Source organism: Copadichromis virginalis, linkage group LG11 (genome assembly GCF_057382275.1).
Source record: "Copadichromis virginalis isolate Kocher_CV1m ecotype Utaka linkage group LG11, C_Virginalis_male_GT1.1, whole genome shotgun sequence".
In the NCBI taxonomy this organism is placed as follows: domain Eukaryota; kingdom Metazoa; phylum Chordata; class Actinopteri; order Cichliformes; family Cichlidae; genus Copadichromis; species Copadichromis virginalis.
In genome coordinates, this window is record NC_140628.1 from 31616604 (window position 1) to 31630656 (window position 14053).

The 14053-nt window shown below is 39.2% G+C and overlaps 1 protein-coding gene across 1 annotated transcript in view; it reads left to right on the forward strand.

The window, feature by feature from the left end:
* Positions 1 to 14053, forward strand: part of LOC146699079 (neural-cadherin) — an 82461-nt gene that overhangs the window by 20310 nt on the left and 48098 nt on the right. The window contains exons 11-14 of the mRNA XM_085472604.1: positions 5275 to 5524; positions 6617 to 6744; positions 6828 to 7014; positions 7168 to 7311. Coding sequence (XP_085328730.1) covers positions 5275 to 5524; positions 6617 to 6744; positions 6828 to 7014; positions 7168 to 7311 — 709 coding nt within the window. The remainder of the gene's footprint in view (positions 1 to 5274; positions 5525 to 6616; positions 6745 to 6827; positions 7015 to 7167; positions 7312 to 14053) is intronic.

A 14053-nucleotide genomic window follows, 5' to 3' on the forward strand; every position in this document is an offset into this window, starting at 1 on the left:
AGGGAGGGAGCCGCTGCAGAGGTGGAAGATGCTCTGCGTGCGCGCGTGTATTAAATCTCCATATCAATAAGCTGAAGTCATCTCCTGCTTATGTGTGTGAGAGTCGCATGTTATAATAGGCCTCCTCATCAGCTGATTTCCTCTTGTTTTCTTCCTCATCCTGTTGATGTTTTTAGTGTTCGCTCTTATGCAAACACTTTCTCTCATGGCCACAAATGACTTTAAATATTCTCTTAGATTTACCTTAAAATCTATCTTCTAGCTATCCACTGATGCTTAAAAATCATTTGGAAAGTATAAAAAGAAGTTCATTTCAAGCATCTGATAAAAGAGAATATGTCTGATGTATTGCAGTATCACACAAAATGAAAGAATTTCTGACCTGTGTGCATTGCAGTTTTTTGAATAGCGTGCAATAGGGATGGACAGTTGTCTGCCTTTTCATATCACCATATTTTCATTATGAAAGACTGCAGATAAACAATCCAGTCGCCATCGGGCATATGGGCCAGAGAACCTTCTATGTAATCACTCATGTTAAATGTCAGCATGGGCAATTCTACAGTGTGGTATTTTGGTTCATTTTATTAGAAAAATATGCAAACGAGAACAACTACATTTTGAATTCAGCTCCAGAAAACACAGGGAATATGATAACAGAGAGCACAGTGGGGGGTGGGGGGGTGGGGGCGTTGGAAGACACCGTCCATCTCTTTCTTTCGGCTGATTTGTATCAGTTTAATAAGGCTACCCACGTGACGGGCTGATAAATGAGATAATAAGACATGAAACACACGAGGCAGAAACACTAATTATGTTATTTCCCAGATAAATAAGCAAAGGAGCCATTAAAAGTGTAATTACCACATGTAAGCATCAAAAAATGGAGCAGACCCCTACAAACACACACACCAACCCTGATGACCCCACCTTACCCTTTTCAGCTGACTGCTAACTGTTAGCATTTGAAGCTGACAGGGCAATCTGTATTCCAGCTGCTGAATCACTCTCAGCACCAGCCGCACCAGCTGAGAGCGATCTGCTGCGATATCTCCACGGGCATTAATCTGTGTGGGAGAGGAAGGCAGACACTGATCAGCTTAACTTCAGCACGCTGCACTGATGTCTAATGAGATGATTTCTCATTAGTCCTGATTCCATACACTCTGCTGCTTCGGCCTGCTGTGAGGCTGAGCCACGCTCCACTAACATACCCTCGTGCAACTCTTCACCTGAAACCGGATGCCTTCATCTCGGGCTGTTTGTGAGATTTTAGATTAACATCCTGTTTAAAATTTTTAAGAGACTACCAATGGAAAAACCAAACAAGAAAGTCAGAGTCTCATCTGTCCTTTATAACTGCTGCAGGAAAGCAAAATGGATTAAAAGTCAATTTTATACTCATCAGTTAAAAATCAATATAATAAGGAGAGATCGTTTGGAAGTAAAGATGAAATTAATTGGAGAAACAGCGTGTAACATAAAATTATTTTCGGTTAATAGATTCTGATGAAAATCCACATCTTAGAGCAGATGATATGAAAAGTAGGAAATAGAGATGGGAACCCCCGGAGTTCAGACAGTTGTAGTGGAACACAGTTAGCAAATGACTTGAAGTGGCTTCGGTTGAGATGTTCTGCAATCTGGATAAGATGGAGATGAAGTGGAGGAAGACTGCATGATAGATGGTCTGAAAGGTAGTAGAGAAGTAGCACAGTGGCAATAATATTTGCAGAACAGGGATGCATGCAAATACAAGCAGGCAAGAATTAAATGTTAGAATTAAGTGTTTTTCTCTGTATGTGAGAGTGTGTAGTCATCCCAGCATACTAAGTAGTTGGTAAATGCATTAGATTGAGACTGTTGGAGCTGCTGTGGTCACTGGGTCTGAGGGCTGAAAGGGTTTCAGTGTTTGAAGTGGCAGACAGCATTTCTCACTCAGGGGAAACATGTTACCTCTTGTGGAAGTGACGACAAGGGCGACGGTTGTTCAGAGGTGATTTTTGTCCTTACACTGGAGCTGAGATAGGTTCTCCCCTGCTTTCAGTCTTTGCTCGAAGCCACCATGTCCTGAACTAAAGGGGTTAAATGATTCTGTACTGACTGTACTTTATATTTATAGTGGCCATTTTACAGAACCATTTATAGATGTGGCGGTCAGGCTGACAGATGCACCGTTACACTGAATTAAGAAAAGATTTATTCGTAAGTGGTCGTCAGCAACCTTTTCTCTCCCACTCATCTGCCTGCAGGATCTTAGCAGGCATAGACAGCCTTTGCTTTCTCCTTGATTTTTCAGTCATGTCGTTGTAGGAAGATTTAAAAAAAATCATGCATGCTCCCTCCAGTAAAAGCATATTTCATCATCATTAATTATTAATACCAGAAAAACTGCTAATTAAACAGGTCATATTGCATTTTTTCTGTCCAACAGTTCAAAACTCCTGCTTTAATGATACAAGAATGCTTCCATATTAACTGCTGTTACTCGTACAATGACCCTCTTCACAGCTTGCTACCGAGACCACCTGACATATTTTATTTGCAGCTGAGTGGACACAGGAATCTTAGCTGAAGTTACAATCTAAATAAATGAGCCCCTTTACACTTTAGTGAACAAAAACTGTGGTGGTAAAAATCAGAGTGAGTCAATTAACTGGAAATTCATGCGCGCGTGTGTGTGTGTCTAACAATCCAGGTCATAGCTTACTGTAAAATGAGGTGGCATCACTCAGCCATGGAAAATACAGCCCCTCCTTGGCAAGGTGGGGAGTGTGCGGTCAGGAAGGACAATAGCACACACCGTATTTCCATCACTTCAAAGGACATTATACTGACTTTTTGTGCATTTCCTTCCAACTTAACCTAACTATGACCTTAACCTAAACCTGAACTCATTCTGAACATAAGCAAGAGGTTTATAGTAATAAGGTTTAATGATTTAATTTCTGTGCCCGAAAGGAGCAATATCTCCACAATGTGACTGTGTAAACAGATTTATGACTCCATTTCCCTGAGGACATAAATACACACACATACACACTTTCTCACTCTAAGGTCAGTTTAGTCTACTGCCAGGAGCATAACACAAGTCTTAAAAGCTCTGCTGCTGGTAGAAGAACAGCTCAGGACAACACACTCTGATCCAGACACATATTTTATTTTAAAAAATCACAAAAAGGACAAACATCAACAAAGCAGAAACCGAATCCTTTTTGGGTATTTTGGAAAGTTTTCACCATGAGAGCTTTATTTCCATAGAAGGACTGAGTTGCACCTCTGGCCGTTAAAACGTCGCATTCTTTGAAATGTAGTTGTGTATTTTAGGGTGTCATTTTTCTGGTGAGTGTTATAGTTTAAAGATCTGGAAGCCGTTGGAGCTGTTATAAAGATGTACGACCTCGTTGTCGACACGAGCAGCTGTGTGATAACATGATGTCATCATGAACCAGTACAGACTCTTCTTTGGCTTCTGCCTTTGACGGATTATAACGCAATGTGGGAGTAACTGCTTCAGAAATGGAGATAAGTCTGTCTCTATAAACTTGAAGCCCAAAAGGAGTAAACAGAGGTTTGAGAAGATGAGTTTCCAGTGTCTGTATATGGGATATCTTTTATTCTGTCGGCACTGCTTGTAATCTGTCTGAGTGATGATCTCTGTTCCTATTCTAGTCAGAAACGACCAACTCTGCTTGCTTTTGAAAAAGATGCACTTGTAAAAAGAACTCCAAATACCAGGCTACATATAACAACACTGAATTTCACAAAAACAGTGTTGCCAGTTAATATTAAAGGTTGTTTAAAAATACACACATTTTTAAAACTTTTAAAACTCTTCAAACTGGATTTTAAGACCCAAAGGCATGACATCAGATCTGAGCAAACCTACATTCGTCTTCTGCAATCTCTTATCTTGCAGCATTTCTTTTAGATATCTTTTATAGATCTTGCATTTATATATTTTCTCCCATATGCCGCCTTCTAGTACTTGTATCAGAAGCTGCATTCTTCGCAATTCTAACTTGAACACTGATTTGTGAACACAAACTGAGGTTTGTGTACTCAAATCATGACAGCTTGGTTCTAAACTTCTCCATAAAGCTCAGACGTAAAGGTCTAACAACTTCCACAGTATTTTGTCCTCTATATACTTCTGTATGTTCAGGCATATCATAAATACCCCAAGTCTCAGGGATGTCGCTCATCCAAGCTCGAAATGCAGACTTTGACACTCTTTAAAGAGGACCTTTGTCTCTCACTCTCCATTCTGCTGTAAGCACTTACACCTTGGCACTTAAGCCAAAGGACACCTTGTGCATATTTCTGAATGGCCAGTTCAATCTAAAAGAAAAGCATGAATTGACACCCTGGGGTGAGAGTAAGTTGAAACTTTCCACCCAAAGATGTTTTTTTATATTAGTTACAATAGGCAAAGGAATTTTAAATGAGATTTTCCAGCTACCTGAGAAGCAAGTTATTTGTTTTGGTGGTGCTCATTTAAAATAAATAATAACATAAATATATTTACTAGCAATTAATAAATGATACACAATTCAACACGGAAGCTGGGATTAGCCACATAATTCCCTCTCTGATAATCAAAGCAAGCTGGATACTTTGCTTTAGCATTGATGAGAACTCTATAACTCATTAATGTATCTGGAATATTTGAGCAGCAGTCACTTTTGAAATCCATCACATGATCCTCAAAGGATGTCCCCAAGACTCCTGCAGTCTCCGACTTTGTACTTTAACACTGAAACACCCTTGACAGTGATCATTACTGAGGATCAACGCAGGTAAATAAAAATAAGATACCAAGATATTTAATGTGGAAAAGATGGAAAACATAGAAAAGCAAGTTACTAGTTTGACAAGTTTGATGCTATCAACTATTTTTCAAGGGTCTTTCTCATGTGAGAAATATGTTTGTACCATGAGAGAATTTCAAATCTGAATTTCAGTCTCTCCCTCACTACAAAGGTAAGTTCTGTATAATCCACCATGTCTGTGAAGTCTCAATGGCCAGCTCACGCTTGCTGTCCCTTGGTGTGCATGACATCAGTATATTTCACAGTGTCATTTCCTGTCAAGTTTTTCTTCTGCTTTTCAAATCACTCTGCCCCTTTTTCAGTGGAAAAGCGACACACACAAAGTGATGAGGAAAAGCCGTGACATTAGGAAGCTCAGGCGCACACAGTCATAATGTGCGAGCAGACGCTGGTTCTTTTGGATACAAAAACATATCTTTTGTTCTTTTCCCTCTGTCAACAGACCATCAAGGCAACATCTCCCCTCGGCGACCCCAGGGTGACCTACAACCTGGAGGAGGGTCAGGTACCGGAGACCAACATGCCAGTGCGGTTCTACATGAAACCAAACCGGGCCGACGGCTCGGCGTCCATCCTGGTAGCCGAGAACCTCGACTATGAGACGACGCGCTTCTTCACGCTCAGAGTGCGCGTGCAGAATGTCGCTGCTGTGCCGCTCGCCTCCTTTACCACGGTCTATGTTAATGTGACAGGTGAGTTTGTATGGTTAAGGGTCAAACATTTTCAACTCCTTTAGCCAGACTGCTAGTCAAAAATGTGGATTCAGTCCCATAGGTTTGTACAGGTAACCAATCAACTTACAGCTCTTTCATTTAAATAGTACAAGGCCCCTGTTGGCTATATGCACTCAGTGTGAGTGAGTCTCAAAGATGAGATATTGACTTATTTGCATATTGATAGATATGTTCACAATTCTAAATATGCTATATTGATGAACAAAGCAAAGTATTTAGTGGTTTAAAAGTTGCCATTACAAGGACTTTAAAATGAGTAGCAGAGCTCTGATCATCAAATGTAAAGAAGCCGTTGGTGAGCAACAGAAACTCGGGTGTAATGAGAGACAAGCTGGAGGAAATGACGAGAAGAGAAAGATTAATGAAGTGCGGTTCATATCCAGGGTCGTTTCTGGCAGAAAAAGAAGAAAACAGAAGCGACCGGTGGTGTCAGCTCCATGCCGTCTCCCTTTAACAGTGACTCACTTCCCAAACAGCATCTGTAGGCGGGTGGAGAGAAGGAAAGAGGAGAAAACACTTCCTGACTTTGATTGGCTTTGAACAAACCCACATCGGACGCTGTAATTGGCTTAGCGGAGCTTGAAAGTGAGCTGACAAGCTGCTTTGTGGACTCTTCAGGGTGTTTGGAGGATAATTCCTCACTAATAACTCAGTTTTCATTAGTGAGGGTAGACATAGTCCAGCTTCACTTTCTGATGGACTTTTTTTTTTAATTTTGCCTTTTTGTCTCTTTCTGCTTTATTTCACTGTAATTCATCTTTACTTTTTAATCTCCTTTACTGCTGTTCTAAAAATCCAATCTTATTTCTGTCTCTTTGCCTTCTGTCTTGCTTGTTCTTTCTTTCTGTCTTTGTTTATTTCCTGCTCACTTTTCCATTCCTTCTAGCATTTTCTTTCTCTGTCTGTTTTTAATCCACTTTAATCAGCTTTCATGGACATGACAGGCTGTATGTGTTCTTTTGCCAGATCCTTCAACAACAAAAAAATATGAATGTGGGAAAATAAAGGATATTTTTTTCTACTGTTTCTTTTTGTTTTTTTCCCCCTCAGACGTGAACGACAACGTTCCTTTCTTTCTGTCGTCCACCTATGAGGCCACGGTTCCCGAAGGAGCGCAGATGGGCACGTCTGTGGCTCAGGTGTCAGCCACTGATCTGGACTCTGGTCTGCACGGGATGGTGAGAAACGTCTGTACTGATCGTTAATGATATTCTACTTCCTGTTCTTTTTCTGCTTCACTGCATCTCTCTGTGTTCTTCAGATCCACTATGTGATCCTGAAGGATGAAAGTGGGGACTCTCAGTTCTTCAGCATTGACTCCCACAGTGGGATCATTTTCACTCGAGCCTCTTTTGACCGTGAGCAGAAAGCTTCATATCTGATAGAGGTGCAGTCACAGGACGGCTCGGAGTCGGCCCGACAAGGCCAGCAGGGCCAGCCTAACACAGGTAACGCACAATCAGAGAGAAGGCCTGCAGTCCAATTAATATAAAAGAGATCATTTGCAGACCTTATAAAACGAAAGTCTAGAGAGTCTTGCATGTGTTTGGATACGTTGAAATTATATTCCTGAGCAAAGCCTCCGTCCAACTTTGACTCAGACACAGCCTATGTCAGGATCTTCGTCACCGATGTGAACGACAATGCCCCGGCATTTGCCCAACCGGTGTATGAGGTGAGCGTGGAGGAAGACAAGGAGGTCGGCTTCGTCCTCATCACCGTCACGGCCAACGACGAGGATGAAGGTGAGTTAGAATCTGGCAGTTTTTCTGTCTCTCTGGGATGCACCTGTTGTTGTTGCTGTCAGTGGTGGCAGTGAAGTCAGTTCTTTGTGATTTCATGTGAACTTCAGTCAAACTGATCAAAGTCTCCGACTGAGTGTGCAGTTAGTCATAAAAACAAGTGTTGAGCAAGAAATTAGGTGCGTGAACTGAATGCTCTGTTGCCTGCCTCTCTGTCTCTCCCCTCTCCCATTGAGCGCTGTTTCCTTTCCATACTTTTTTATAATCTTTCTCCTCTTTTTGCCTCTTTGCTTCTGTTTGGATGATTTGCATCCCCTCTTCTCCCCTTTCTGCTTTTCTTGTCTCAATCCACTCTAATTTTCTGCTCTCTTCTTTTTTGAATTTGTCTCTTCTCTTGATTTTTCTTAAGATAAACTTTGCTCTGTATAAGGTGACATTTGTTTTCTTCCACTGCAATAGCTGGTGGTCATGTCTCATTGTAAAATCTTACATTAGAAAGTCTGGATCAGTTTAACAAAAGCACACATACGTTTTACAGCTTAAAAACCACTTAATTTTTATTGCTGTTTATTGAGACTGTGGGCAATAAATTTGAAGAGGTTTTGTTTGTTTGTTTTTATGTGTGTCTAAATTCAAAATCAGGCTGCCCAGGTTTAAACTAATATGTTACTTGCTTTAGTGAAATTATCCAGTTTGTTGTTGTGAGACCTCACATGAAAGCTTGATCAGTGTTAAAGTGTTACCACACAGGATTTATATGGTGGATGATATTATCCATTATCTATTCAGACCTGCAAATCACTCAGTCCGCTCTTGTTGTTGATGTAATACAAAGTGGGACACGCTTAACCAGTGTGGTTCACATACACAAAGTGAATGAAAATGAATGCTCTTTTGAACTGAGAGTAAACAGTTGTGCAGACAATCGGGCTTTAGATGTGAGGCAGAATACGGATACTCAGCATTACAGTAAATGATCTTTGATGGCACTCTTAATGTTTGCAGTTTCTGTTGTTTCTGGTCATTAGTTGAAGTTCACAGAGTGTATATTAAAGATGGATGTAGCAAAATTACACCAACAAAAGTTCCTTAAACCTGTATTATTTTTGATCGCCATTAATGGCTGACTCCTCTGTTTGCAGGCTTGATTGTACTGAAAGACCCAGAAAAATGTTGAAAGTACAATTTGTAGTAAACTTCCATGTAAATGCTTCTTTGCTCGCCCAGTGGCTGCCCACTGCTTCACTGAGTGAATGGGTTAAATGCAGAGAGGGATTTTCCCCACGGGGACCAATAAAGTACACTTTCTTTCTTTCTTTCTTTTCTTCTTTAAAAAATATCTAAATAAAATCACGAGAACCAGTGTGGCACCCATCTGTTTATAACTGTTAACTAATCATTTATAGTTACTTGTGTAACTTTGTTTACTTTGTTTAATGCACCAAATAGAGGTAGCAGTCTTAGTTTTATTCTGTTTTCCATTGTGTACTAATTATAAAACCGTTTAAATGTATTCAGACTTCACAATAAAACTGAATACAAAGCCCAAGTCTATACCACATGAAAACATGTACTTTTAAGCTCTACACTTCCCATAGGTCTCCAGATGACTAACGTGAACAGAAATGTTTTTTATTGAGCTGAATTCAAATTCAACTTTATTCAAAGAGCTCTTTCAAGGCCCTTGTACTGTAAGGTAAAAAACATATTGCATTAAAGGATGAACCCCCAACAATGAGATGATATCCTATGAGTGAGCATTTAGTGACAGTGTGAAGGAAGAACTCAGTTCATATATTCTGGATTTAACAGGGAAGTAGATAAAAAGAAAAGCTAGTTAAAACAGACTAATATGGGATAAATATCTCTCTTTCTATTTCCTGTTAGTACTCTCACTGCAGTGTTTTGGATCAGCTGAGGGTTTTTCGTGAAACTTTTAGATGATCCGGATAATGAGGAATTACAGTTGAGTATTTCAGCCTCAACATAATAAATCCATGAACTAGTTTGTCAGCATTACTTTCAGACAGGATTTTTTGTTTAGTTTTGACAATGCTACGAAGATGAAAGAAGGCACTCCTGTATATTTGTTTTATGTGCACACTGAAGAACATATCCTCCTCATACAGCATGTTCTCAGCTCCTCCTGTAAATTACATCGTAAATTACATATCGTCCCTATAGTTTTACTGATTTGTGTCATCTGGCTTCACAAATAAATACAACTGGTTGTTATCTGCATGGCATTGGAAATGTATGCATTGTTTTCTAAAGATATTACCTGAGAGACCCATGTGTAAATTAAAAGGTATTGGTCCGAACTCAGGACCCTGTGGAACTCCATGACTAACTTTTATGCATGACAAAGAATCCTCATTTATAAAAACTAATTGACTTGATTATGTTTCAAATCAGTGCATTTTCTTTAATCTAAGTGGCATGCATGGTAGGTTTTGGTTAACAGTAATTAGTCTCACACTGATAAGAAATTAGCTTCGTTAAACTGATAATGTTAGATAAGTAAACATTGCTTCTCAAGCTGCGCCTCCCACATTTTGGAAGCACCAGAATGTTAAATTACCTTAACCTACGTGACAGTATTTTAAATTATAGCATTTTTGGTTTAACCTACTTACCTAACATCAGAGTGCCTCCATTCATATTTGATATACAGGTTATGTGGAAAGTATTCTTGCTTTTTTTGTTGTTGTTTGCTTTGTTTTCTTTTTTTGGAGGGTAATTGGGTAGTTGTGTCTGTGCTAACAGAAGTACATTTAAGTAGTTTTAAAAACTGATTTTAAAATTTTCATGCTCTTCAGTTTTCTTAATTTATTAGTCCCCGTTCTCCTCACTGTTGTCACTCGTCTCCACTCTCCTTATTTTCTCTCCTCTGTTTTATCTCCTTCTCTCTTCTTCTCTTGCTGTCACAGCTCGTTAGCGAGTGCCGCTGCTCCCTTGAGGTCGGCGGTTTTGATGTTTGTCTCTTTGTTTGTGTTTGTCCCTCATTCCTCTTCCTCCTCCGCTCTAAACCAATAAGCACCAGGAGGCAAAAAAAAGGAAAAATATCAGAAAACAACAAAAAACAAGCCTCTCTCTCTTCTACTCTCTCTCTTAATGACAGCTGTTGGCGTCAGATCAACGCCTTTGAGGTTTTCTATACTCAGAGCATGAGTGAAGGAAAGAAGAGTGATGTCTTATTATTTATTTTTCTTTTTGTAATCTTTAACCTTTTTTTTTTCTTGTTGACTGCAATATACTTTTATACGGTGTGACACAGTCTACCGGCAGTGTCACACCCCCTCAGACTATTCATCTTCTATATTCACCCTGATTCCCTGAGGAGTTCCCCAAACTTCCAGTCACTCGTCTTCCACTGTCTCCTTTCTTAATACTTTTTCCCACAGTTTGAGCAGACTTCCGAATTGAGCCATTTACTAAATTTCTTAAAAATAGAAATAAGGAACACCTCGGCACGCAACCAAACTTGCTATAGGCTTCGCTAACAAGCTATAGCGCTTAAAAGAATATCTGGATGAATTTCAGTCCAAGTCGTTCCTGCACTTTTGCATGTTGGCTGGTAGCAGCAGAGTACATGTGTAATTGAGAGTTTATAAATACCATGTTGCATGACTCATAAAGCCAGAATGACAGCAGAAATACCATCAGTCATGTCATATTTGCAGAATGCACATCCCTTTTTAAAGTTGTGATTCTCTTTTTTTTTAGTTTGTCTGTTATTTCTATGACCACTAATTGCTATCCCCAGAAAATATTGAGATCTTTAGCAAAAACACTCAGTGGTCTGACAGGTAGGCAGGATAGTCAGACTTATCTAGAAGAGAATACAAAGTAATAATCTATCAGCTCTTTTCTAACTACAGTTGTAATTGAAGTTATTGAAAACAGAAATCATACATTCAAATAAGCCATTAAAGCAATCTGTTAGCAAAGGTACTTACATTTAACTTAGAACTGTCATTTTTTTGTTGATCATATAGTCTTCTGAGTCAAAATTAAATTTCCCCTTTCATGTGGAACATTTGACTGACACATGCCAACTGTTCATAATGTAAATGAAGTCATATAAGGATGTTATTATCTATAAAGTTACGAGGTTACATCCCGCAAAACATGAGGAGGAATAAAAGTAACATTTTAAATGCAAACAGAAATCCCCACAAGCTGAAAAAGTTACACTGTGATGGGACGTTAGAGACTATTCTATAACTATTTCTTACTGCAAAGTTAAAAAAATATTTATACTAAAATATTTGGTATGAAAAAAGGAAGGTTAGCCCTGTAGTACACTGGTAACCTGTCCAGGAAGTACCCCACCCCTCACTCTAGGCCCACTTGACCCTAATTTTGATTAATATAAGAAAACAAATAAATTGAAAACAGAAGTTTCACTTTATTTTCTGGCCCTTGACTTGTTGATTAATTTATGGTTCATTTTCATTTGAGCACCTTCATAAACCCTATAAATTCTTTTTCTCTGGGAGCGCTCCATATTTTGAGGCTTGTGTCTGAAAATCTGCTTTGCTTTCTAATTTTTATTGAAAGTAGTTCAGTCAGTCAGTTAAAATAGCTGTTTTATTTATTTTTCTCTTTTTTTATTGTTTTGTCTTTTTTATGTGGCCTTATTCCTGGAAATGTCTAGATTTAGTATTTTACCACCCTCAGACTGATCCCGTGAGGTTCTGAAAGACGCTGAACACTGGATTAAGAGATGCTAAGATTGCAAAAAGCTGTACAAATCTTTAACCTTTTTTTCTTGCTGACGCTTTATCCCCACTTTTTTTGTCTCGCCAGAGACTCCCCGTAGTAATCAACAAACACTCCTCGGCCCTATACCACTTGGGGGTCCAAAGGCTCAGATAAAGAAAACCAGCCGTGTTGGCTTAAACATCCCTTAAACCTTCCTAACAGGCACGTTGGTAAGGGTGAGATTAACTAAACCCCCAGATCTGATCCATGCTGAATCAGCTCTGTGAGCGTAAAAGAGGGAGATCAGGGTGAAATGTTTGTAAATATTTATCATATGTCCATAATAACTGCATCTTTCTACCTCTAATAACTCGGTTGTTAAGTTCTAGTCATATTTGGTGGTTAGATATAACTAAACCTTAATTAGATTGTTTTCAGTGTTTGCTCTGTTGTTGCTCTTTTGTGATTTGCTTTTTATAGATTATAGCTCAGTATCTTAAAAAGTAACAATTGCAGTTCAGTGGCTGCACTGAATTGCGATGTTTGCATTTCTGTAATTACAGTTATTAGAAGACATGCGGGCGTTTGATTCACTGTTTCCTGAAACAAGAGAAATACCTTGTGTCACTTACTTTCTCTTACTGCTTTGTCTCTATTGTGAGAGCAGCAGAATCCAACACTTTGGTAGACAAACATTAGCACTGCCATCTGCCCTCCTAATGTTATCTTTAAGAGTGCTATGTTGCAATATTTTTAATGTGCTTCTATTTATATTTTGTTGAACATTTTTGTAATTACATTATCACATATGTTCACAGAACTCAAAGCAATCATTACTGTAAAATATAAAAAAGATTTCCGTGAATAACTGTTTTCTCTGACCTGTTTTTTTAACTTAGTCCAATTTTGCAATTTTTTACTTGCTGCCCAAACCTTTCTAGTTTCAGGTCTGTTCAAGTTATCAGTCAGTCGCCTTTTGAAAAATGACAGTTGGCAAAGCGACAAATCTGTCGTTCATTTGTCATCAAACTGTTGATTTATTTTTCCTGGAAAATAATATGCTGGTGAATAGTGAGCACGGACTTCTAGCCCATACTGATTTGCAGTCCTCGCCGTTGTCCATTATGTAATGCATAAAAGTTGTTTTATCTATCTTGTGTTTTATTGCACAAACACTGGCTTGCATGAGCTGATTCACATTCTTCTACAGTGAACATGTCCATGTTTCCAAAATGGCAAATGAGTCATTTTCATTATCATCTTACTGCAAGCTATGCAGATTTTAGGCTCATTTACCTCTGATGCATTTTGGTGTTTTTTCAGTCAGATTCCTTCCCATGTTATATGGAGATCAGATACATTGTTTATATGCATGTGTAGAGCATGTGTGTACATGTTAGGCAGATTAAAAAGTGTGCGTGTGTGTGTAATGCTAACTGAAGGTGAAAAAAATCAAACTCCTGAAAGCTCCAATCTCAAGTTTGATTAGCTGTAAACAGAACTCAAGGTTTTATCCTCTAAAATGCAGCAAAGCAGCCGTCACCTTGGCTTCAGCTGTGTGTGTGTGTGTGTGTGTGTGTGTGTGTGTGTGTGTGTGTGTGTGTGTGTGTGTGTGTGTGTGTGTGTGTGTGTGTGTGTGTGTTGTACATTATGACCACAGTTTGTTGTTGAAGCTGACAGATGTTGAAGCACCGGTGACCTTCATTCCAGACATAAACTGTAGATCACTCAAACACAATTACCAGGGACTAAGCGCACATACGTACACACACGCCAACGCTTTCCTTTGCTGAATAGTTCCTGCATTTGTTTCAGCTTGATTTGGTGTTTGTTGTAATATAACCTAAGGTAGAGTTGAGGTGACGGGGGAAGGGCGGGTTTAGATTACCTCTCTTTACCCCCTCCTCTCCAACCTAAAGCTGATTAGGTGCAGCAGCTTTTGTCACCCGTCGTGTTTTCTGGGTAAATTTGATCCTACTAGTGTAAAAACACTGCCGAACTAAGATCATCTTGTAATGAGATCAAGGGGCTTTTTTAA